At 43.4% G+C, this 26,204-nt stretch overlaps 1 protein-coding gene across 5 annotated transcripts in view; it reads right to left on the reverse strand.

Moving 5' to 3' along the window:
- The window catches only part of PHF12 (PHD finger protein 12), a 169,103-nt gene that overhangs the window by 85,996 nt on the left and 56,903 nt on the right, over positions 1–26,204 (reverse strand). For all 5 annotated transcript variants that reach the window (XM_033921692.1, XM_033921691.1, XM_033921690.1 and 2 more), the window contains one exon: positions 7,976–8,093. In XM_033921692.1, the coding sequence (XP_033777583.1) occupies positions 7,976–8,093 (118 nt within the window). The remainder of the gene's footprint in view (positions 1–7,975; positions 8,094–26,204) is intronic.

The raw sequence follows: 26,204 nt of genomic DNA on the forward strand, positions 1-26,204 counted from the left end.
TAAGCAGAGCGAGAAAGATTGGTAAAAGGAATTGCTCCCTGCTGCTGAGTTGAAATAGAAGGGAGAACCACGGTTGTCTGGGCCACCGAGAAGTTATCAGAATCATGGTGGCATGTTCGGGCTTGATTTTGACAAGAGTCCTGAGAATCAGAGGAAATGGAGGGAACGCATACAGAAACTTGTGCGTCCATTCCAGACGAAAGGCATCTGCCTCTAGTCAGTGAGGAGAGTATATCTTTGAGCAGAACTGAGGCAATTTGTTGTTGTGGGGAGACATGAAAAGATCTATCTGAAGAGTCCCCCCACTGAGAAAAAATGTGATGAAGAGGCGATGAATTGAGTGTCCATTCGTGAGGTTGGAGAAGGCAACTCAATTTGTCCACTAGACAGTTTTGCTTCCCTTGAATGTAGACAGCTTTCAGGAAGATGTTGTGAGAGATAGCCCAAGTCCAAAGCTGGAGAGCTTCCTGGCAAAAACGGAGAGATCCTGTTCCTCCCTACTTGTTTACATAGTACATAACGACTTGATTGTCCGTTTGAATGAGGACTACCTGGTCGTGAAGATGCTGAAGAGCCTTGAGAGCATTGAAGATCGCTCTGAGTGCCAACAGATTGATGCGACACTGACGATCGGTGTTGGACCAAAGGTCTTGAGTACGGAGACCGTTGAGATGTGCCCCCCAAGCATAGGTTGAAGAATCTGTCGTGAGGACCTTCTGATGAGGGGACGTTTGAAACAGCAAACCTCTGGAGAGATTGGAAGAAAGCATCCACGAGTGGAGAGATTGCTTGAACGAGGGAGTTACTTCGATTCAACGAGAGAGAGGGTCGAAAGCCTGATTCCACTGAGATGCCAGGGTCCACTGAAGGATTCTGAGGTGAAGTCTGGCAAAAGGAGTCACGTGAACTGTAGAAGCCATGGGACCCAAAAGAATCATCATGTGCCTCGCCGAAATTGAATTGAGGGAAGACACTGTTGCATAGCTGAAGAAGAGCATCCAGACATTGTTGAGGAAGGAATGCTCTGAGTTGAACAGTGTCCAGAACAGCTCTGGTAAACTGTAGGTTCTGAGAGGGTTGAAGCTGGGATTTGGGAAAGTTGATTTCGAACCCCAAACTTTGTAAGAACCAGATAGTCCGTTGGGTCGCTACAATAACCTGTTGAGATGTTGAATCTTTGATGAGCCAGTCATCCATGGTTCCTCAGAGCCGCTGCAACTACAACTAGACACTTGGTGAACACTCTTGGAAATGATGCAAGGCCGAATGGTAGCACTCTGTACTGGAAATGCAGGTTCCCCACCCAAAATCTGAGGTACTGACAGGAGGCTGGGTGAATGGGAATGTGAGTGTAAGCCTCCTTGATATTTAGAGAACATAACCAATTGTTCTGGTCTAGAAGGGGATATAAGGATGTTAGGGATAACATTCAAAATTTTTCTTTGACTAAAAATTTGTTGAGGGCCTTGAGATCCAAAATAGGCCGCAGATCGCCCATCTTCTTCGGGACAAGGAAGTAACAGGAGTAAAAACCCCTGCTCTGCTGTTCCAAGGGAACTTGCTCGATGGCACGGAGACTAAGCAGAGCTTGAGCTTCCTCAAGAAGGGTGGTCTGGGATGGATTGGAAGGTTACTCTCTTGGAGGAAGCACTGGTGGAATCTGAGTGAAGTGAAGAGAGTATCCTTCCCTGATGATTGACAGCACCCAGAGGTCTGATGTAGTGGTCTCCCATCGATGGTAAAAATGATGGAAATGACCTCCAATGGGAAGGAGAGAGGACAGAGGCGACACCAGAAAGTATTTCTTCACAGAGAGAGTGGTTGATCATTGGAACAAGCTTCCAGTGCAGCGTGCCAGACTTTAAGAATAAATGGGATACCCATGTTGGATCCCTACGAGGGTCAAGATAAGAAAATTGGGTCATTAGGGCATAGATAGGGAGTGGGTAAGCAGAGTGGGCAGACTTGATGAGCTGTAGCCCTTTTCTGCCATCATCTTCTTTGTTTCTGTTTCTATGAGGCAGAACGATGGAGGTTATGCTCTTGCTTGAGACATTCAAAAAGGCTGAGAAGACTTGGATGCAGCAGAAGGCTCAGGTTTCTTCTGCATCTGCTGCTGTTGTTTCTTAGGAGGTGCTCAGTGTAAGGAGCTGCTCTCGGAGGATAACGTCTCTGATAGGATGGAAGAAGTAGAAAAGGCTTGGAAGGAGCCAGCTTAGGCTTTGGTCTGACAATGGAAGTAAAAGATTTCTCATGCTCCGACAACTTCTTAGTAGCCAACTCAATGGATTCATCAAACAGGTCATTGCCTTCACATGGGATTGGCCAGACGATCCTGAATGTTGGGGTCCATGTCAATAGTGCGAAGCCAGGCAAGCCTGCGCATGGCTATGGAGAAAGCAGTGACCCTCGAAGAAAGCTCAAAGGCATCATAAGATGATTGAAGAAGGTGTAACCTGAATTGGGCCAGAATAACGATGACTTGCTTAGAAACATAGAAAGAAACATAGAAAGATGATGGCAGAAAAGGGCTACAGCCCATCAAGTCTGCTTGAACTCCAAAAGCCTATGCTGAGAAAGATCTTTAGCAAAGCCATGCAGGATATCAATAAAGTATTTGAAATAGGTAGTAAAGATGAAATTATAATTCAACACTCTGGATGCCATCATAGAATTTTGATGTAGGCGACGGCCAAACTTATCCATGGTCCTGCCTTCTCTTCCAGGAGGAATGGTAGCATAGACCGTGGAAGGATTATTCCATTTCAAGGAAGATTCCACAAGCAGGGACTGATGAGAAAGTTGAGTGTTTTCGAAGCCCTTGCAATGTACAGTTTTATACCTTGATTCCAGCTTGCTTGGAACAGCAGGAATGGAATAAGGAGTTTCCAGGTTCCGTTTAAAAGTCTGGGAAAGAAGCCTGTTGAGAAGGAGTTTGAGAGATTCTGCAGGAGGTCAAGGCAAACTCATTTCTTCTAAATACTCTTTTAGAGTACTTAGAACCAGAGTCCAATTTTAAATCTAGGTCCTCAGCCATCTTGGCCCACAACCTAAAAAATGGAAAGTTCCTCTCTAATAATGATCACATAATAATAACCCCAATTCTAAAAAATCATAAAGAATCTTCAGCCCTAGTATCCAACTACAGACCGGTAGCATCCATTCCGTTTGTTGTAAAAATCATGGAGGGATTGGTACACACTCAACTGATGGAATATCTTAATCAATTCTCTCTCCTACATGAAATTCAATCCGGTTTTAGACCGTTATTCAGTACGGAGACAGTAATTGCGGCTATCTTAGACAATCTGCGCCTACTGTTTAGCAAGGGCCTCAATGCCCTGGTCATGCAATTCGATATGAGTTCAGCCTTTGATCTGGTAGACCACGGGAAACTACTACAATGCATAGACGCTATTGGTATCGGGGATGAGGTGTTGAACTGGTTCCGTGGCTTCCTTATATCCCGCACCTATCAGGTACGTTTTAATTATGAGCTTTCCGACACCTGGAGCAATCCATCCGGTGTACAAGGGTCTCCACTATCCCCATTGCTTTTCAACATCTACATGTCCTCACTGGGCATGCAACTAACCCAGCTGGGGATAAAACTATTTAGTTATGCAGATGACTTTACAATTATCATCCCATTCGCTGATTCTGTCTCTGAAACTATTCCCAAAGCTTCAGAAGCCATAAACGTGATGGAGCAATGGACAAACTTTAGGCTCAAACTTAATTCTGAAAACATGACTTTCTTCGTTGCTTCACCACATCCGCTTGACACCAAAATACCACTATGTATCAATAAACTTAGTTACCCTATCCAGCCCACCATAAAGATACTAGGTGTAACTCTGGATCAATGCCTAACCATGAAAGACCAGGTCGACTCCTTAATCAGAAAGGGATTATTTACTCTCTGGAAACTCAGATCCCTTAAAGCTTATTTCGATACATCGGCATTCAGAACCCTGGTCCAATCCCTCGTACTAAAGTCTACTTGACTACTGTAACATCGCCTATTTGGCAATTTCCCAAAAGAATATGCGACGTTTACAACTGATGCAAAATGCAGCAGTCAGACTGATCTTTGGGCTAAAGAAATTTGACCACATAACACCCTACAGTTGCATTGGCAGTTGCATTGGCTGCCGATGGAGGCACGCGTAAAGTTTGAATTCGCCTGCTTCTGCTTTAAAGTACTACACGGACTTGCCCCTAAATACATAACTAACCTTTTCTTCTTCTCAACCAACAGACACAAGATAAGCTCACATCCCAACTTTGTTTCCCCCCCAGTGAGAGGTTGCAAACTAAAAAAACACCATGAACACCTTCTGTCACACCAGGCAGCATCGTGGGGTAAAGACCTAGAACAATTGCTTTCGCCCACTACTTACGAGGAATTTAGGAAACGTCTAAAAACACACCTGTTCCTAAAGCATCTAGACAACTGATCCACTCATCTCTCTCCCTCAATAGCAATTAACTCGTCCTATTGATCACTTTCTCCTCAACAATGGATTTCCTGTCCTATTAATTTTCTTTCTTCTACCCTCTTAAAGTCAATCAATTTGTACCTTTGCTTAATCTTTTGTAAACTGCATAGAACTTCACGGTATTGCGGTATATAAACTGTTATTATTATTATTATCTGACGGAGGAAGGCGGAAAAGGATAATTGATCCATAAAAGGATGGCCTGGAGAGGGACTCTATGACCTTGAAGCACTTCGAGTAGAGAACGAAGGCGAAGCCTCTCTGTAGTATTGATATCCAAGCGAATAAGCAGGTATGGACGAGTCACTGGAAGAAATAGAACCTGCAGGTTCTGCTAATGGCATCCTTGAGGTGTTGGAGGCTTCGAAGAGGTGGTATGCCTGGATGCCTTGTCTCTTGAAGAGGACCTGCACCTGGATGAATGCCTCAATGAGTGCCTCAACTGGCGATGAGAGTGATGCCTGGAAGCAGGCCGTGCTCGAGACTTCACCTTGTGCCTCGAAAAGGGCAATGCCTTATGTGAGGTGAAAGGACTGGAAGCTGTAGATCGAAGATGAGACCCCATAGAAGACTCAGTTGTTTGGATCGAGGTATCTCGAAGCATTCCCTAAGACTCGGCTCCTTGTCTGGAGTGTGAAGTATCCAGACATGACACTCACAAAGACTTGACTCCTTGCATAGAGTGTATCGATTCAGCTCGAGGCACAGGCAAGGACTCGACGCCTTGTGAGACTGCCACATGCCCAGGCTGGACTGCAGGAGGCAGAGTCGAGACAGGAAAAAGTTTGGCAAATAATTTACCAAACTTCCTCTCTAAAATGGTCTGGATGGTAGCCTGCAATCTGAGTCTTTAATTGGAACACTTGCTGAGGCTAAAGGCTCTGAGGACAAAGAGGAAGAGGTATGCTTCGCCTTGGAGGGGTGCTTCTTAGGGAGCTTAAGTACTACTGCTAGAAGCGTCTGCTGAGGTATCTGAGCTGAGATAAGCCCAGGAGTAGACTCAGCTGAGGTCATTGAAGATGAGGACTTTCCAAACGAGGAAGGCTTGATTTGATGAGAGTTGAAGCAGAGGTCGAGGTGGAAAGCTTGACCAAGTCAGAGGTCAAGACCAAAGTGGGGGAATCTATTCCAAAAATCTTCCCCACTTGAACTCAACGGTGTTTAAGGGCTCAAGGTTGAAGGGTAGCACAGGGAACGCATGACTCCGGGCAATGGTCAGGCCCCAAACACTGAAGGCACCACCAATGTGGGTCAGTAAGGGAGACTATTTATACTTATAGGCACTCTAATAAGTAATATATTTTTACATTTTTCAAGTTTCCACCCTTACCAACTGAAGTTCAATTTACCCGTGAGTCAATTTCTTAGATTAAGGAAGATTTGAACTACTGTAGAGGACTAAGATTCAAGCAGAAGGTTTGCAGGAAATGTTTGAGAGGAGGGGTTATAGGCTGGACTTTTTTTAGGGCACATTTTGCAAATAGGGAACTATTGTTAGAAGAAAAAATTCAACAAAACAATGAAATCTTGACTTGTGTACTACCCTATTCGAGGGAAGTGAAATCTTTTGTAGAAATTAAGACAACACCGGCACATTGTACAGTTATATGCTTGCTTCCACCAATTTCCAAGAGCAGCTACAACTGGGAAATAGTACTAAAGAGTGTTAATTGTCTTTTGTTTAGTAATTCACGTTAATCTGATTTCCCTGTTTATTGAAGTCTTATGTAAACCGAGTTGAGCCCCTACTTCAGGAGATGATACCAGAATGTATGCAGTTAAGGCTAGACTCTTAGACAAGTTCCTGCTGAACTGGAACATACGCAGGTAGGGTTAGTCTCAGTTAGGGCACTGGTCTTTGACCTAAGGGCTCCACGTGGGCGGACTGCTGGGCACGATGGACCACTGGTCTGACTCAGCAGCGGCAATTCTTATGCTCTTATGGTATATAAATCTAAGGCTTAGATTTAGATTAGAACTGGGGAGCGTTTAGCTTGGGTTAAAGAAAGAGGGTTAAAGTTTGGGTTAAAGAAAGAGGAAATTAAGGGGGGGAGTTTAGTCATGGAATGTGTGGTAACTGCCAATGGTGTGAATCTGCAATGACAGGCATAGAGTGGGTAGATCCGCAGTCAGGGAGAGTGTTAAAAAAAATTTATGCGATACAAACTGCAATAGTGTGCAAGCAGTGTACGTGATTGAGCGCCCGTGCAAACTAATTTATGTAGGTTGGATGAGTTGCCCCACAAAAATGAGGTTAAACAAATATAAATCTTGCATTTCAGTGAAGGCTCTCCAAGAGTCTTTAGACCAACATTGGAAGGATACTAAACATCAGCTTGAAGATAATAAATGGCGAGTGATTGACACAGTCATGATGGGGAGGATGGTAATATATGCAGATTCTAAACTTTAGAGAGCAGTATTGGATTTTCATGCTTAATACGGTAGTGCCCTTTGGTTTAAACCTGGAAATTGAAAGGGAATCTCAGTTTGACTGGGTTGATTGTGACTGGTTGTTGAGAATGAATGTTAAAGTGGGATATTTAAAGTAGTGGAGTATGCCTTAGTCTTTTTGGTACTAAGAGAAAGTTGGGACGAATGATTTTGGCAGGAAAAGATAAGAAAGAATTGTGACTAAAGAATTAAGGGTTGGTGGTTAAAAAAGTGGGTAAAAGTCTAATCTCCATTTTTACTTGTAGGGTAGGTCTTTGAAAAAGTTGCTTGTTAACGTTGGACTACTTCTCCCTGGCCATTTGGACCAAAGCAGCTTTAATATAGTTTTAAGATAAGTAAACTGATTTTTCAAAAACATTTAAAATATTTAAAAAGAAAGAAAAGAAATTAAAACCTTGTTATTCAGAAAATATATCAAGAAATACTAATACATCTCCTTGACTATTCCCAGTCTTGTAAATTTCCCAGCAAAGTCTCAACCAAATTAGCACCCTAATCTGTAATTTTCCTGGAAATGTCCAGTTATCTTCTTTTGTAATCCACCTAGAACTGCAAGGTATTGGCAGAATAGAAGTCACTAATGTAATGCAGATGTTTAAATCTTAGAGCTCTAAGTGGCACTGCTAAAGCCTGATGAAATATCTTAAAAGTGCAACTCTGTCTGTTATATCCCGAGGATTTTTGAATGACTTATTTTTATCAAAGTATAAATGTTCAGATCTTTGAGGATGTCCCCAAATGCTTTATGATAAAGACTATCGACTATTTTAGTAGCTATCCTCTGGACCAACTCCATCCTCTTTTTTGTTTTTTAAAGGCCACGCCTTCAAAAAAGATTTATGTAACATTGTGAAAAGTAGACCAATAAGTATGTCAAGTCAGTGTGCATGCCCCTTAAACCTAGCCCATTGAGTAATGGATCATAATTGTCCACAATCACACAAAGCATCCATCACATATCCAATAGGAGGAAACGACAAGGACAGGAAAGGAGAGAAGTCATACAGTGCCCCCCTTACCTGCTGCAAGTGAAGCAGACTTTAACAGGCAAGGGAACCAGCCCATTGTGATCCAATTCATGCTGTGGTTTCTTTACATTCTTCCCAGTTTCCTCCTTCCTCCTCCTCTTACTAGTACCTGAAAAATAAATAAAAACGCAAATTTTCCCAAATCTCATTATCTTTTGGTACAAATATATCAATAATTCAAGATTCTACCTTCTTCCCACCTAAAAGGCAAATTACCAAGTTCAGCCTGATCAAAAATTAGATAGGTAAGCAATTAGTAGCTTATTCTCAACTTAATATGTGAGAACATAAGAATTGCCGCTGCTGGGTCAGACCAGTGGCCCATCATGCCCAGCAGTCCACTCACGCAGTGGCCCTTAGGTCAAAGATCAGTGCCCTGAGACTAGCCTTACCTACTTACGTTCTGGATCAGCAGAAACTTGTCTAACTTTGTCTTGAATCCCTGGAGGGTGTTTTCCCCTATAACAGCCTCCAAAAGAGTGTTCCAGTTTTCTACCACTCTCTGGGTGAAGACAAACTTCCTTACGTTTGTACGGAATCTATCCCCTTTTAACTTTAGAGAGTGCCCTCTCATTCTCTCTACCTTGGAGAGGATGAACAACCTGTCTTTATCTACTAAGTCTATTCCCTTCATTATCTTGAATGTTTCAATTATGAACCCTTCTCAGTCTCCTCTTTTCAAGGGAGAAGAGGCCCAGTTTCTCTAATCTCTCACTGTTCTTTCCCATATCATTTTTAATGAAAGTTAATATTTAATTTGTCAACATTAAATTCACCAAATTAAGTAAAATATATTCGGTAAGGTAACATGAATTCACAGGTTTCCTCGAATCCTGCTAGACCAGGTCAGGCTAATGGGTTGCATTAAATGACTCATTTTGCACTCTAGTGCAGGGGTGTCAAACTCAGGCCCATGGCCTACATTTGGCCCACAGGATAATTAGATTTGGTCCATGGAATAAAGGGAGTGCTAAAGGAGGACAAAGCCATCGCCAACAAACTGAACACATTTTTTGCGTCTATATTTACCGGAGGATATACACAACATACCGGAAGCCGACAGGCTATACGCAGGAAACGAAGATGGGAAACTGACAAGGTTGACGGTCAGTCTAGAAGAGGTATGCAGGCAGATTGATAGGCTTAAAAACGATAAATCCCCGGGACCAGATGGCATCCATCTGAGGGTAATCAAGGAACTGAAAGGGACTATAGCTGAACTGCTTCAACTAATAGCCAATCTGTCGATCAAATCAGGAAGAATTCCGGAAGACTGGAAAGTGGTGAATGTTACGCTATCTTCAAGAAAGGTTCAAGGGGAGATCCGGGAAACTATAGACCTGGCCTCGGTACTAGGAGAGATGGTAGAGGCGCTGATAAAGGACAGCATCATTGAACACCTTGACGGACACAATCTGATGAGGAACAACCAGCATGGCTTCAGCAAAGGAAGATCTTGCTTGAGGAACTTGGAGCACTTTTTCGAGTGAGTAAACAGGCAGATAGACAAGGGTGACCTGGTCGACGTTATATATCTGGATTTTCAGAAGGCGTTCGACAAGGTTCCGCATGAACGACTACTTTGAAAAATTGTGAGCCATGGAATCGAGGTGAAATACTCACGTGGATAGGAAACAGAGTGGGGTAAATGGACAATACTCGGACTGGAAAAGTGTCACGAGTGGAGTGCCGCAGGGTTTGATGCTTGGACCCGTGCTCTTCAACATACAGTCAAACCTCGGTTTGCGAGTGTTTTGCAAGACGAGCAAAACACTCAGCAAACTTTTGACTCGCAAACCGAGTGTTGACTCGATTTGCAAGCACCCCCCCAATAACCGGCATCGCTCCCCCCGCTCACAAAAGGCTCCCTCGCTCCAACCGCCCCCCCCCCGCGTGAACCGACCCCCCGCCCTAACAACTTAAACTTACCCCCCCCCCCCGTCTAGCGCAGGCAGAGACTGTGTGCCTAGAAGACCTTCCGAGAATCTCGGCGAGAGGGAAAATTAGAAGTCCTTGAGCATGTGCAGATCTGTGCCTGCGCTAGACGAGAGGGGGGGGTGTAAGTTTAAGTTGTTCGGGGGGGGGATTGCCGGTTGGAGCGGGGGGGGGGGTAGCGATGCCGGTTATCAGGGGGGGGAACGTATCAAAGCGAGTTTCCATTATTTTCTATGGGGAAACTCGCTTTGATAAACGAGCATGCTCCTGGAACGGATTATGCTCGTAATCCAAGGTACCACTGTATTTATAAATGACCTGGAAATTGGTACAATGAGTGAGGTGATTAAATTTGCAGACGATACGAAGTTATTTAGAGTCTTGAAAACGCAGGAGGACTGTGAAGACCTGCAACATGACAAACACGCTTGAGAAATGGGTTGCGATATGGCAAATGAGATTTAACATGGATAAGTGTAAGGTGATGCATGTCAGTAACAAAAATCTTATACATAAAAACAGGATGTCGGGTGCAGTACTTGGAGAGACCCCCCCAAGGAAAGAAACTTGGGAGTACTGGTTGACAAGTCAATGAAGACGTTCGCGCAATGCGCGGCGGTGGTAAAAAGTGCGAACAGAATGCTAGGAATGATTAAGAAGGGGATCACGAACAGATCGGAGAAGGTTATCATGCCGCTGTACCTGGCCATGGTATGCCCTCACCTGGAATACTACGTCCAGGACTGGTCGCCGTACATGAAGGACACACTACTTACTACTCAAAAGGGTGCTGAGAAGAGCGACTAGTTCAAAAAACAAACAAACATGAAAGAACAATGAGGTTTAGAATTCACAAAAAGAGCCGAAACAGCATATTGAAATTTGGAACGTTCAGTGAAGTACTACCAAGCCCCTGCAACAAAGTTTCCCAAATATCCGGCAACTCACTGATGCCAAAAGTTTCCCAAATATCCGGCAACTCACTGATGCCAAGTTTCTCGCCAGTCGTACCAAACTTCCAAGAAACCCTTCCAGTGGCAGCAGGGCTGTGCACACCAGCCCACGCACTCAGCAGATGGGTCACGCGGCATGAAAGCATGACATCAGCATTAAGTGTCTGGCCATTCAGCTCACATGAGGGAGTTACTGGCGGTGCGCAGTGAAGAGCAATGAGAACTAGAGCACTATAGTGAGAAAGCCACAATGGAGCAAGTTAGCAATAGTTAGGAACATGAGTAGTAAACTCTCGAGCAGGGGCCGGGTAAATGACACAGGAGGGCCGAATCCAGCCTATGGGCTGTAGTTTGAGGACCCCTGCTTTAGTTGAAATGAATAATCGGGATATTTCTAATAGAGAATGACACGGTGGTTGTTACCCGCAGCTAGCCAAAACGGTGACCAAAAAAAAGGTCACCGCGAGATCGGGGACAAGGCCATTCACCGCCCCATGGAGCAGTGAATGGTTAGCACGCGCGGTGAACGAGTGATTAATCCGGCAGCCCCTTCTCTCCCACCAGCCGGCCGGCCAAGCATCTCCCCTCCCTCCCTCCTTTTCCCTTACCTTCTCTTGTTGAAACTGGCGATTTCTATAAGGCAATGTGCTGTATTACAGCCAGAGCCTTGAAGTTGTGTCGCGTTGCCTGCTGGAAGTCTCCTCTGACGCAACTTCCTGTTTCCGGTTGCATCAGAGGAGACTTTTCTAGCAGGCAACCCGACGCGACTTCAAGGCTCTGGCTGTAATACAGCGCATAGCCTTATACAAATTGCCAATTTCGCCACAAGAGAAGGTGAAGGAGGGAGGGAGGGAAATGCATGGGAGGGCACTGCTTGACCGCGTGAAGGGTTCTGGGGGATGGAGAGAAGACGCTGAAGATGGGGACGGAGCGGTGAAAGGGACAGCAGTCGGGACAGTGACGGGGCGGTGAAGGGGATGGCAGAGACGGGGACGTGAAGGGGACGGCAGAGACGGGGATGGGGCGGTAAAGAGGATGGTGGTCCAGAGACGGGGCAGTGATGGGGACAGAATTTTTCCCCGTGTCATTCTCTAATCTATATATATATAAAATCGGATGTATGTATGTATGTGCCGCGATCACGCAAAAACGGCTTGACCGATTTGAACGAAACTTGGTATGCAGATCCCTCACTACCCGGGATGATATGTTCTGGGGGTCTCGCGGCCCACCTGCACACGTGGGCGGAGCTACAAACAGATAATCGGATTTCACCCATTCATGTCAATGGAAAAAATGTAAAGAGCTGCCAACGCAAAAACGGCTTGCCTGATTTGAACGAAACTTGGTATGCCGATCCCTCACTACCTGGGGTGATATGTTCTGGGGGTATCGCGGCCCAACTGCACACGTGGGCGGAGCTACAAACAGAACTTCAGATTTCACCCATTCAAGTCAATGGGAAAAATGTAAAAAGCTGTGGGACCGATTTGAACTAAACTTGGTATGCTGATCCCTCACTACCTGGGGTGATATGTTCTGGGGGTCTCGCAGCCCACCTGCACACATGGGCGGAGCTACAAACAGAAAATCAGATTTCACCCATTCATGTCAATGGAAAAAATGTAAAAAACTGCCATTCTCACAGTAATTCCAACTACCTGGGGTGATATGTTCTGGGGGTCTCGCGGCCCACCTGCACACGTGGGCGGAGCTACAAACAGAACATCAGATTTCACCCATTCATGTCAATGGAAAAAATGTAAAAAGCTGCCATTCTCACAGTAATTCAAAAACGGCTTGACCGATTTGAACGAAACTTGGTATGCTGATCCCTCACTACCTGGGGTGATATGTTCTGGGGGGGTCTCGCGGCCCTCCTGCACACGTGGGCGGAGCTACAAACAGAAAATCACATTTCATCCATTCATGTCAATGGAAAAAATGTAAAAAGCTGCCATTCTCACAGTAAATCAAAAACGTCTTGACCAATTTGAACGAAACTTGGTATGCAGATCCCTCACTACCTGGGGTGATATGTTCTTGGGGTCTCGCGGCCCACCTGCACACATGGGCGGAGCTACAAACAGAAAATCAGATTTCACCCATTCATGTCAATGGAAAAAATGTAAAAAGCTGCCATTCTCACAGTAATTCACAAACGGCTTGACCGATTTGAACGAAACTTGATATGCAGATCCCTCACTACCTGGGGCGATATGTTCTGGGGGTCTCGCGGCCCTCCTGCACACGTGGGCGGAGCTACAAACAGAAAATCAGATTTCACCCATTCATGTCAATGGAAAAAATGTAAAAAACTGCCATTCTCACAGTAATTCACAAACGGCTTGACCGATTTGAACGAAACTTGATATGCAGATCCCTCACTACCTGGGGCGATATGTTCTGGGGGTCTCGCAGCCCTCCTGCACACGTGGGCGGAGCTACAAACAGAAAATCAGATTTCACCCATTCATGTCAATGGAAAAAATGTAAAAAGCTGCCATTCTCACTGTGACCAATTTGGACGAAACTTGGTATGCAGAACCCTCACTACCTGGGGTGATATGTTTTGGGGGTCTCGCGGCCCACCTGCACACGTGGGCGGAGCTACAAACTGAAAATCAGATTTCACCCATTCATGTCAATGGAAAAAATGTAAAAAGCTGCCATTCTCACAGTAATTCACAAACGGCTTGACCGATTTGAACGAAACTTGGTATGCAGATCCCTCACTACCTGGGGTGATATGTTCTGGGGGTCTCGCGGCCCACAACTCTATGTTGCTTGCTCAAGGGTGGGTTCACCCAAGAATTTATATGTTCTTGCTCCTGGAGGTGAAACTAAAATTGTTGTTTATAATCAAGTTTTGCGTTAGTTGTATTGTATTCATTTTGTCAAATATTTCACATTATAATTTGAATATATGTGTGTGTGTGTGTATGTATGTATGTTCCAGCATAACTCTTCAATGCATGGACAGATTTCAACCAAACTTGACATACACATTACTTACTATCTGAGGACAAACACTGTGGGGGTGGGAAGGGGGGGATATGTAAAAATGATTGAAAATGACAGATTTTAGTATCTACCCCATAGTGTTTTCGGGCTCACACATGAATACTCAGCATAACTCTGAAACGCATGGAGAGATTTCAACCAAACTTGGTACACATATGACTTACTATCTGGGGAAAAATATTGTGCAGGTGGGATGGGGTAAAATACTGTGGGGGTGGGAAGGGGGTGATATGTTAAAATTACCAAAAGCGACAGATATTAATGTCCAACCCATAGTTTTCGGGCTCGCAGAGATGAATACCGACACTCCCGATGCCGTTTAAGTCTAAGTTCAGCCCCATAGAGAGGGACATTCCTTTGGGACATGTGGAGGGTAGGGGGTTGGGACATGGGGGTGGGGCATATGGGACATGTGGGGGGGGGAGGGGGTAACGTGGGGGGTGGGACATGTGGGACATAGGGGGGGTGGGACATGTAGGGGGTTGGACATTTTGGGATAAATAAATATCCGGGCAACGCCGGGTTATCAGCTAGTTTCTAATATATTTGGATCAAGGAAATGTAACACCCATAACAATGGTGGTAACTTTTGCTTTAATCTCTGATAAGAGTGGTTGTTGAGAATGTTTTTTGGTCATCGTGATAAGAAGTTTTTTTATTTAAAAATAAACGCTTTTCCTGATGTCTCAAGAGAGAAAAAATTTATTTTGTTAAAAGAATTAGTTATGATTATTGTATTTTAAAAAAATCCTTGTAAATGTATTGTGAAGTACAAATCTGTATTTTTTTTTTGATCCTTTACATCTAACCAATTTTTTGGCATCAAAGAAGTCTGATTCCTGCTCCTCCTTTGTCTCCTGTTGTTGAAGGTACTATATGAGACTTAATTAGAAGGACTTCACTGAACTTTTGTTACAATTCCTTTGATTATTGGTATTAAAATAATTTTTTTAATGTAATTTTCTGATCCACCCTCTCCTACATAGTGGACTTTAGCTTAAACTCATAATGTTTCATTTATCTTTGATTTGATTAATTGTATTGTAATATATTATGTATGGGTTGTGCTTTTCTGTACAAGAATTTTCTTGATTATTTAATTTTCTATACATAAAATTATTAAAAAAAATAAAATAGTTATGAATTAAAATGTCACCATCCTTTTCATTCTCCTAGACGTCCTGGCAAACAGGATGTACCCAAGCAATAACCTACTGATTAGAAGACTTGGCCCCCTGATTACTACTCTCCCACAAGCAGAATTATTTCTGTGAGGATACCGAGTTTGTAATGCTTCAAAAAGAGTGCAGGAACAATCAGAGGGCTGCCCTGCAAATGTACTTAGGAGCAACTGTCCAACCTCTACCCAGGAAGTCACCTGCACATGGACCTTCAGGCACTTAGGGAAAGCTTTGCTAAGAATGATGTAAGCCATGTTAGTAGCAGCTCTGATCCTGCATGTTATAGAAAATTTGGAGGCCACAAGACAACTACACAGCCTATGAAAAAGAACAAAGATGATTTGAAAAAGAGTTGCTTTCTTCCAAGTAGCAGAGAAGCACCCCCTCCAGTCATCCAACCTATGCAGCTTCCTGGATCTCTCCAACTGGCTTGGGCCTGAAAATGCTTTAAGCATAATCACTTCATTAACATGAAATAGACAAAAAACACCTTTGGCAGAACCAAGATACATTCTGAAAGGACATTTCATCCACTAAAGAGACAAGTAAGAGTCTCAGAACAATAAAGCTTGGAGCTCAGGAACCCTTCTGGCAGAAGCAATAGTCATAAGAAACATCGTTTTCATAGTAAGGTTCTTTGAGGTAGCCCTCTTCAGGATTTTGAATGGAAGGCCTACTAGGCATGAGTACTAAACTGAGGTCCCACTGCAGAAGAATGGCCCTCAGGGAAGCAAGGAGGGACTGGCAGAACAACTGCCCAGGGCAACTTAGCTTCCCCATTGGCACAATGTGACTGTTTGGCATAGAGGGTCATGCTTCCTGGGATGCCACGGTCTGTGGCTCCTATAGAGGAGAGGGCTAAGGGTGCTCTGGCGAGAACTGTCTGTCCCTGAGGACAAATCTAAAGCTATCTGGTATGGCCTGCATTTACTTAGTCTCTTCTGGTCACACAAGACCAGGGTGATTTGGGAAGGAGACCAAAGGCATTTCTCCCTCCTAAGAATATCCTCTGCTCAAGTCTGCCCTGCAACAGTAAATAGCATCAAAATAGCCACTGTTCAGGCCAAAATCGGTACACCTTCCTTGGACCTTGTGGTCAGGAAGTGAGCAGGCACTGACTCACCCTCTAGGAATTCCCTACTATAGCTCAAGAATGCTCCCCATCACACTGTGGACATAAGGAGAAGTCAGTAGTGCTGAGTTGATGGCTTGCACATATACAACAGTGCCGGATAACCAGCATCAAGCTACTGTGGGACGGCATTGCATAGCCACACTCCCCTTCACAGTAGGATTCCTCCCCAGACTTTCCTGCTACCTTCAAAAACTGTTGAACTCCATGTGTGTGTGTGTGTGGTTTTTCCAGATTTAAAAAGACAGAAGAAGCAATGCAAAGAACCTTTATTTCTTTAATAGGAAAATAAAGTAAAATCAGTCAGTCAAATTAAAATAGGCTACATTTTGTTGCAGGGAAGCTCAAAAGATTAGGAAAAGATGGGAACCATATAACCCCCATCACCAAGGCCTCACCAATCTAAAGCCCATGCGCTCTATATTAGGGCTATAAAGCAGCTGTCTCAAACTCAAACCCTTTCCAGGGCCACATTTTGGATTTGTAGGTACTTGGAGGGCCGCAGAAAAAAATTGTTAATATCTTATTAAAGAAATGACAACTTTGCATGAGGTAAAACTCATTATAGTTTATAAATCTTTTCTTAATTGCTTCTCATAATTTCAGCTATAAACAGCTGAAAGCAGTGCAACATGCAGAAAGTGAAAAACTATCAAAGTATCAACTGCAAGAGACAAAAGTTCTGGAACGTTGCCCGCCTCACAGCTGTAACCTCATGAAAGCGCTTTCCTGCATCTGCACACGATTGTCCTCTCCACTCCACTTCACAATCGCGTACAGACGCAGGAAAGCGCTTGCATGAAGTTACAGCAACCGCCGGACACTTAAGGAACAAGTTTTCCATAAAGAATCATTCTTTATAATACCGAAGGCCTCAAAATAGTACCTGGCGGACCACATGTGGCCCCCGAGCCGTGAGTTTGAGACCACTGCTATAGAGGGACACAACTCTGTATCAAACTAGCAGAATTCACTGATGTTATCTTAGGCCTTATTTGTCACACCACCCTTTAAAACGGTATGACAGGTCTTCTTGCAAATTGTGCTTTTAGATGCACTGATCATTTCACGTGGAATCAGTTACTAGTAAAAATTCAACAAATACAAGATTACTTAACTTTCCAGGAAAGAGTTAAAACTGTGACCTTATAAAGCTAGCTTTTTATTTAGTGAACTTATTTTCATCTGCAGCTGTGTATTATGATACTCATCGAGGCTTGAGTTATACCCTTACCTATATCAAATAGTTAAATTACTATTGGTTAATGTACTAGCTTTCATTAGCTAATTACATACATTTTTGTACAGGTGATTGAGATGCCTTTAGTTAATTCTTCTACTTTATTCCACTGAGCCATGCTTACAGTGCTGAAGCAGCAAGCTGAAAATTCAATAAAATGGATTTAAGCTTCCTTCCTCCCCCATAGACAAAGAATGGGTAAAAAACCCTTGTAAATCAGACCTAAAATGTGACCATCTCTGGGAAAAGGTGACTAAAAACACCACAAACACAAAACGGCAAGATTAGTTTCTTATCTCAATCTTTTCTTTTTTTGTATCAGTAACTGTTTATTGACATACAGAAAAACATCACAGTATAACATATAGCAGGAAAATCCCATCTGGATATAACCCTAGTTACAATAACCAAAGTAAGAAAGGGAAGCCCCCCACCATAGCTAAAAAACATCCCCCATACAGGCAATTATAACCATCTAAATCAGTGTTCTTCAACCTTTTTACACCTATGGACCGGCGGAAATAAAATAATTATTTCATGGACTGGCAAACTAATAAGACTGAAATTTTTTAAAACCCCATTGCCGCCCCGTTCCCATGAGCTCAGTCCCATTAACCATCTGATCCCATCCGCACAAGCCTCAAATAGTTATGATTTTATATTGAACATATTTTATTAAAGTATAAAAAGAAACAATATTCTGTACAATTGTCATTTTATAAATATAAATAATACAGGGCAAGGATGAACAAAACCCCTGTCTCCCCTCCCGTTCACATATATCCCCTCTACTATCAAGAAAACTGAATAAGCCAAATTATTACAGAATGCTACACAAATATCATGCTAACAGAATACCGCAGTCACACATGGCAGGAATGGTGTTAGGGGGAGTGCAACTAGGGCAACTGCCTCCTGGTCAGAGAGAGCTCTAAGCCAGCTGGAAGCTAAAGATGCACTACCTGGGCTTTGCACTCCCCAGTTATGTCTAACATCAGCTCTAGCAGGATACATATTTTAAATCTGATATATTTAAATCACAAGATAGAAATAAAGTTATTTTTTTCTACCTTTTGTCATCTCTGGTTTCTGCTTTCATTGTCTTTTCACTCTCTTCCATCCAGCGTCTGCCCTCTGTCTCTTCAATCCAGCATCTGCCCCTTCCATCCACTGTCTACCCTCTCCCCCTCCCATATGGTATCTGCATTCTTTCTCTCTCCTACACCAAATCTAGCATCTTTGTCCCTCTTTCCTTATTTCTCATCTAACCCCCCTTCCCAGCATCAATCTCTCTCTACTTTGTCATTCCTGTTTCTCCCCTTTCCCTCATCTGATCTCTCCGTTCCATCCTGACTCCTTCCCCTCCTCTAATCTCCCTGCCAGCTGTTTCCTTCCAATGTTCCTCCTCCCCTGTTCAGCAGTACCTTCTCCCTTTCTTCTTCCCCTTATCCAACAGTAAATCTCTTCCCTTCCCCTTCTCCCCTGTCAGCAGTATCCCCTTCCCCACCCTTGTCCAGGAGTACCCCTTCTCCCTTCCCTTCTTCCCTCTCCAGCAAATGTTTCCTCTATGTAGGCTAGTGGCAGCTCTGTGTGCTTTTAACTTCGGCACACAGCTGCCCCTAAGTAGTATTTTAGCCGCGGTTTCATGAGGCAGTCTCGGGGCCTTTGGTAGGCCGGCCCACATCGCATCATCAAAGTGGGCCAGACTAGCAAAGGCCCCGAGGCTATCTCATGTAACCACGGCTAAAATATTTCTTAGGGGCAGCCTTGTGCCGAAGTTAAAAGCACACAGAGCTGCCGCTGCTTGTCTGGGGGTGCGGAGACAAAGGCTGGAGCAGGAGACATACGCGGCAGGAGTCAGTGGTAGGAGTGCCAGCATAGCAACGGCAACAGGAAGTTGCATGTCAGCTGACGCCAGCACCTTTTGCTGCGGTGGGGACCCGAATACTTCACAGACCGGCAAGATTTTTTTGCGGCACCGGTCCACGGACCGGCAGTTGAAGAACTGTGATCTAAATGACTTCGCCTTAGTTTCTATCTTCCCTTATCCCCTGTTTGTTATAAACTACTCCATACTCATGGAAAGCACCATTAGTTCTTCAGGCTCTCTACCCAAGCAAATGCCCCCCAAACCCCCACCCACTTTCTGACGCCTAACTCTTAAAATTAACAATGCAATTTATGAAACAGTACAGTCCAGTCTCTCTGATGTGTCGTGTAGTCTTCTCCTTTTGTCTATCAGACATTCCATTTGAATTGATACAGTAAAACCTTGGTTTGTGAGCATAATTCGTTCCAGAAGCATGCTTGTAATCCAAAGCACTCGTATATCAAAGCGAATCTCCCCTTAGGAAATAATGGAAACTCAGACGATTCATTCCACAACCCAAAAACTTTAATACAAAATATTATACGTACTTGTATTGCAAGACCTCGCTCATTTACAACAATCACTACACTCCTGCAGCGTCAGAGAGAGGAGAATTATTGGCTCAATTGTGATGATATGACACGTGTATATTGTATGTACTCGTATTGCAAGACTTTACTTGTTTAGAACAGTCACTCAGAGAAAAGAACCATCGGCTCAGTTGTAATGCATGCATACTGTATGTACTTGTATTGCAAGACATTGCTTGTATATCAAGTTAAAATTTAATAAAACGTTTTGCTTGTCTTGCAAAACACTTGCAAACTAAGTTACTTGCAATCCAAGGTTTTACTGTATTTGAAATCTTTCCTTCCAAGCACTTTCTATAGGTGTCCCAGCTTTCTTCCAGTTCAATACTATTAAACATTAAGCAGCTGCCAGGCCTAAGAATAACAACTTACATTACCAATAAGAACATTTTTCATTAATTATCTCCAACAAACAAATTTGGGGTGAATCCATAACCTTCTCCTCCAACCATGTTGACAACTGTAATACCACCCTCCCCCAGAATGCTTGCATTGTAGTACATTCCCACCAAATATGTAGGAAGGTTCCCTTATGGAAAATTAGGTTTATACCTTCAATAATCTTCTGTTAGTCCCTATAGGATTCCATACACTAGGTGTTCAATCTCAACCCACAATCCAGGAGTTATAGAAATCTACAAACTTTTCTGAGTACATGCTGCACCCCCTTAACCTGAGAGCTAGCAAATATATCCAGTTAAGTCCCAAAGCCAAGCAACATACCTGGACAAACCCATGACAAGGGAGTATGGGGGAGGATCCCCAGCAACATAAGTAATTCTTGAAGTGGTTTGCTCTGCAAAATATTAACAAGCGATAAACAGGCACAAAGGCAACTCAGAAACATTGAGGAACAATATAGAAATAACCTGCTGTGTGCAACAAGCACCCCAAGAAAGGCCTTTGGTAATGCATACTCACAGAAAACTCCTCACAGGATCTGTCAATTGACTGGATAGCATTCAAGCCTGTAAGAAGAATCATCAAGGTAGAAAGAAGCAGGCTACTCCAAACAACTGAGTGTACACAGAGAGAGCAGGTTGTATGGAATCCTACAGGGACTAACAGAAAGAATATTATCAAAGGTATAAATCTAATCTTCCATTCTGTTACATCCCTTCCAGTTTACATATGCTAGGTGATGTACCAAAGCAAGGACAACATCTAGGGAGGGACAGAAGAGCCTGTCCTCAACACCAAGGTCCTAAAAATAGGCATCAAAATTAGCTGCCACATCCACTTGGTAAAAACTGAGTAAAAGTATAAAGAGAGAATTAAGTAGCTGCCCTGCAAAGTTCATCAGAATGAATTGTGCGAGACTCCACCTACAATGCAGCCACACTTCTAGTTGAGTGGGTGTTAAGTGAAATCAGCAGCTACTTGCCACGGGCGACAGAAGTCGTGGAAATGGTCACTTGAATTCAACGAGCGATCGAAGCCTTGGCCACGGGCCGACCATGGTGAGGTGCAGCAGTCAGGATAAATAGGCGATCAGACAGCCAGAAAACATTAGTCCTCCCCCCTTTCAGCCAACTTGCACAATATCCGATCCTTTTGCTCCCAGCATGTGGAAGGAAAAGCAAACGAACGAACTTCCTGTTTGACATGGAAGGCAGAAACCACTTTTGGTAGAAAGGAAGGTACAGTACAGAGAAAATGGATAAAGGACGCCCTGTACGAAAGAGCCTGAAGCCCCAAAAAACGCTGTGCCGAGACAACGGTGATCAAAGAGTCATGACTGTCAGATCCAAAACAGAAAGATCCTGGAGAAAGAGCAGCTATCACTGTGTACTCTGTTGCCATTCGGAAAAAAGGAATTCGCATAGCATCTGCAAAGACTTCTGCATGGATTGCTTGTAGAAACTGTAACTGGATATGTTTGCTAGCTCTCAGATTAAGGGGGTGGAGCAAGTGCTCAGAAAAGTTTGTGGATTTCTGCAACTCCCAGATTGCGGGTTGGGATTGAACATCTAGCGTATGGAATCCAGAAGGGATGTAACAGGATTAATATTACATCGCCAGCATCTGTCAGATACATTCTTATACATAACATGTACGAGGGCTGTTCAAAAAGTATCAGACCCTTATTCATAAAAAAACACTTGTATTCAGATACAACAATCTTATACTAATCTCCTTCAAAGTAGTCCCCTTGGGCTGCCACACACTTCTTCCAACAGTTCTGCCACTGTTGGAAGCTATGCTGGAACGCCTCTTTTGAGATTGCTCGCAACTGGTCCATCGTATTCTGCATGTCTTCTCGTGACTGAAATCTGGTCCCTTTCAGGAGCATTTTCAGCTTGAGGAAAAGCCAGAAGTCACACGGAGTCATGTTGGGAGAGTAGGAAGCCTGAGGAATCACAGGTGTACTGTGTCTGGCCAGGAAACTCCATATCAAATGTGAAGGTGCGTTATCGTGATGGAGCTGCCAATTGCCCACTGCCCACAGGTCCGGCCGTTTGCATCTCATAGCATTACGAAGGTGACGCAGAACCTCTTGGTAGTACCCCTAGGTGATGGTTGTTCCGTGTGGTGCGTACTCGTGATGAACCATGGAGTCAAAGAAGACGGTCAGCATGACTTTGACATTGCTGCGGACCTGCCTTGCTTTTTTTGGACTTGAGGATGTTGAATGCTTCCATTGTGATGACATCAACTTGGTTTCTGGGTCGTACCCATAAACCCAGGACTCATTGCCAGTGATCACTGTGCTGAGGAAGTTGGGATCACTGTTCACCGTCTCCAGCATGTCCTTTGCAATCTCCAAACGGAGTTGCTCCTGCTCGATCGTTAGCAGCTTTGGCATGAACTTCGCTGAAATTCTCCTGAAGCCCAAATCCTCAGTCAAAATGGAATGAACGAATCCAATGCTGATGCTCGCCTTGTCTGCAAGGTCTCTGATCATGATTTGACGATCCTGCATCATTAGGGTCCTCACTTGGTCAATGACGATCTCATTTCTGGATGTTGCCTACCAGAACGTGCTTCACTCTCCACTGATATGTGGCCATCTCTGAAGTGGTTGTACCACTCATTTATCTGTGTGGTTCCCATTGCTTCATCCCCGAAGGCCAGTTGAATCTTGTGGATCTTTTCCACTTGGGAATCGCCAAGCTTTACACAAAATTTAATGCAGTAGTGTTGTTCAACTTTTTCTGTCATTTTGTCTAAAATGAAAATAGGACGGTGCTCACTTATACTTCCTCAATCATCGGTGGTCTGCTGGCGACTGACAGCTTCTGTAGGCAGGAAAAAATTCAAGCATGCGCATTAGGGTCACCTACATATGTGCACCAAACCACGCCTCCCTAGCTTTATTTGTTTACGCAAGAAAAATTAAGGTCTGATTGTTCACTTTTTGAACAATCTAGTGGGAGTGAGATACCACCAAATATCTTATAGGTATTTTCTTGAATCAGTATACATGGAGATGCCCTTTGCACATCAGCACAAATAATTCCCCCTACTCTCTCTTCACAAACTCAATTTCAAATCATCCTCCCATTGTTTTTGATAAGGACACTCCAACACCTCCTGCCCTCTCAAGTATTTATGTAGGACAGAAATAGGTCTCAGAACCTTCCTCAATAACTTGGCCTCAATAACAGTAACTATAACTTTTTCAAAAGTTCCCCCGAGCTAGAAACTCAACAACCCAGCATTGCAATGTAATAAAATGTCTCAACTGCATATGGACCAAAAAAAAATCCCTTAATCGGTAAATTATACTGTATGTGTTTTTATAAAATGTAAAAGGGTATTATAACGGTGCCCTGCATAAGGTCCCAAAATGTAATTATCCCCTTCTCACCATTCAAAGGCTCCTCTTTCCCTCCCTACTGAAAACTAGGTTCCCCTCTAATAGAGGCCAGCCTAGAGGTCATCCCTTCCCTGTCCCATTTCCTCTGTAAAAGCCCCCAGACCTGCATCAAATGTCTCACAAATGGGTTAGCCTATCCCCTTTAATCTACTTCATAAGGTATAAGATACCCATAACCAATATTTTAAGGGATCAGCCCCACCATAGTACTGTTCTAATTGTACACCAGGCTTTGTCTTTTAATAAGATACAACTAAACCTCCCCTCAACAAAAAACCTCAAATATCGGTGTATATTCCACTCCATGCTCACCTTCCTAGGAGTCAAAACCTGGAATAACCTCGCAGAGACAATCAGAACGGAACACAACCACACCTCATTTTGGAAGAAACTGAAGACCCTTCTGTTTGATAACTGAATTCTCCACATGAACACTCAGTATTCTCTTGATATGACCAGGCTTCTCTCTATTTCCTATCTATTCTCCCCTTCTTTCCCCAATTCCCCTCCATGTCATATGTATCCTTTTTCTCATTACACTGTAAGTCGCCTTGAGCCTGCACAGGTATGCGTGACGCACAAATACTAGATTAGATTGTCTCTGCAATTGTCTAATCTAACAATAAACATAGCTGTATCGCCTGATAATACTAAAACAGATTAGGGACTGCCTTCCCTCCCTGTTCCCTACAAAATTTTTTTGGATAATCTCAGGACTTCACACCTAAATAAACCTGAAAAATTATGTGAGACCCCTGGATCACCCCCCACTGGGGATGTGGACTGGGAGGGTCTGAAACAAGAATAATAATCGGGATAAGACATTCATTTTTATAACCACTATTCTGCCCCACCAAGATGGCCATAATCCTTTCCACTGCTATAAATCTAGTTATATCCTATTTATAAGTCTAATATAATGTGCTTCATATACGGTAAGTGATTGAGGTTTCTTGAAAGTTGGATTCCCAAGTAACGAACCTTCTCTTTGAGGAGGTAATAAGTGAAAAGAAAAACTGCACTGTAAATGTTGCTCTTCTCCCTCTGATAAAGTGATACCCATAAATTCACACTTATCAATATTAACTTTAAACCCTGCCAATCTACCATATAACCTAAATATCAAGTGGCAGGGAAAGCAGGGGTCTCTCAAATACAACAGAATGTCATCTGCAAAAAGGGCAATCCTGTACTCCATACCTCCCACTCGTATCCTCCTGAGAACCAGGTGAGTTCTGATATAAATAGCTAATAGCTCAATATAGATTGCAAAAAAGCAGGTGTGGCAGTGGACATCTCTGTTGTGTACCTCGTTCAATGGGGAAAAAACTAGTATAGGCACCATTAATGCTGAGACATGCCTTGAGATCTATAAAAGGCCTGAACCCAGGATCCAAAATACCCATCTAAGCCCATCTTTTGCATAATAGCCCAAAGATTCAGCCAGCTTACTCTGTTGAATGCTTTTTCAGCATTGATAGTTAACAAGGAAATCTTAAACTGAGAGCACTTGAACTCTCTTAACAGGTGTAGTGTCTGGCATACACTGACACCCACTCCTCTCTTTGCAATAAACCCAGACTGATTAACATGTGTAAGTGGCGGTAACACCTTAGCCAAGCGCAAACTCAATATCTTATCTATAATTTTTGCATCTGTATTTAAAAGTGATATGGGTCTATAGACTCCAAAACTTAAAGGTCTGTGCTTGGTTTCAGCAGCACTAATTACAGCCTACCCCTTTGACAAGGGAAAAAAATCCTCTCTCTTGCACCCCATTAGCTACTCTACTTAGCAGGTCACAATTATCTCTAAAAAGTTTATAGAATCACCATCTAAACCCAGTGATTTACCAGATTTCAATGTTTTAAGGACCCCTTTCTACTTCACAAGTTGATATAGGCTCATTTAACTTATCTCTTTCCAATTGAGACAGACTTGGTAGTTGTAACTGGTTAAAAAAAAAATCAACCTCAGAGGGAGTAACTCCTAACTCCTGCTGGTATAACTTTGAATAGAATTGCAGAAAACTCTCTTGAATACCCTTGTCCATATCTCTCATCCCCCCTTTAGAATTTCAAATCTGCTTTATGGTGGCATGTACCTTTGTAACTTTTAAGTAACATGATAGCATAGACCCCGATTTGTTACCAAATTCAACCTTGCTTGTAAAAAATCAACTTCCCCAAGGTGGGATGCATGAAGTTCTAACCTAATCTGCTGCAATGTGCACTCCACCCTGGGGGTCCACTGTGGCATTATGCTGAAGCTCTAAATGTAAAAGTTGTTCCCGCAGACATAGAAAGTACTCCCCTCTTGCCCATTTTTTATATGCCCCCCCCCCCATTTAACTAGAATGCTCCTAACTGCTGCTTTCAAGGCATTCCACAATATCCCATCACTAGTCTCCCCATTATCATTTAATTGCAAATAAGTTTCTATCATGTTTATCACCTCCTCAAAGAGAAGATCTCA

Source organism: Geotrypetes seraphini, chromosome 15, assembly GCF_902459505.1.
Source record: "Geotrypetes seraphini chromosome 15, aGeoSer1.1, whole genome shotgun sequence".
Taxonomy (NCBI): Eukaryota; Metazoa; Chordata; class Amphibia; order Gymnophiona; family Dermophiidae; genus Geotrypetes; species Geotrypetes seraphini.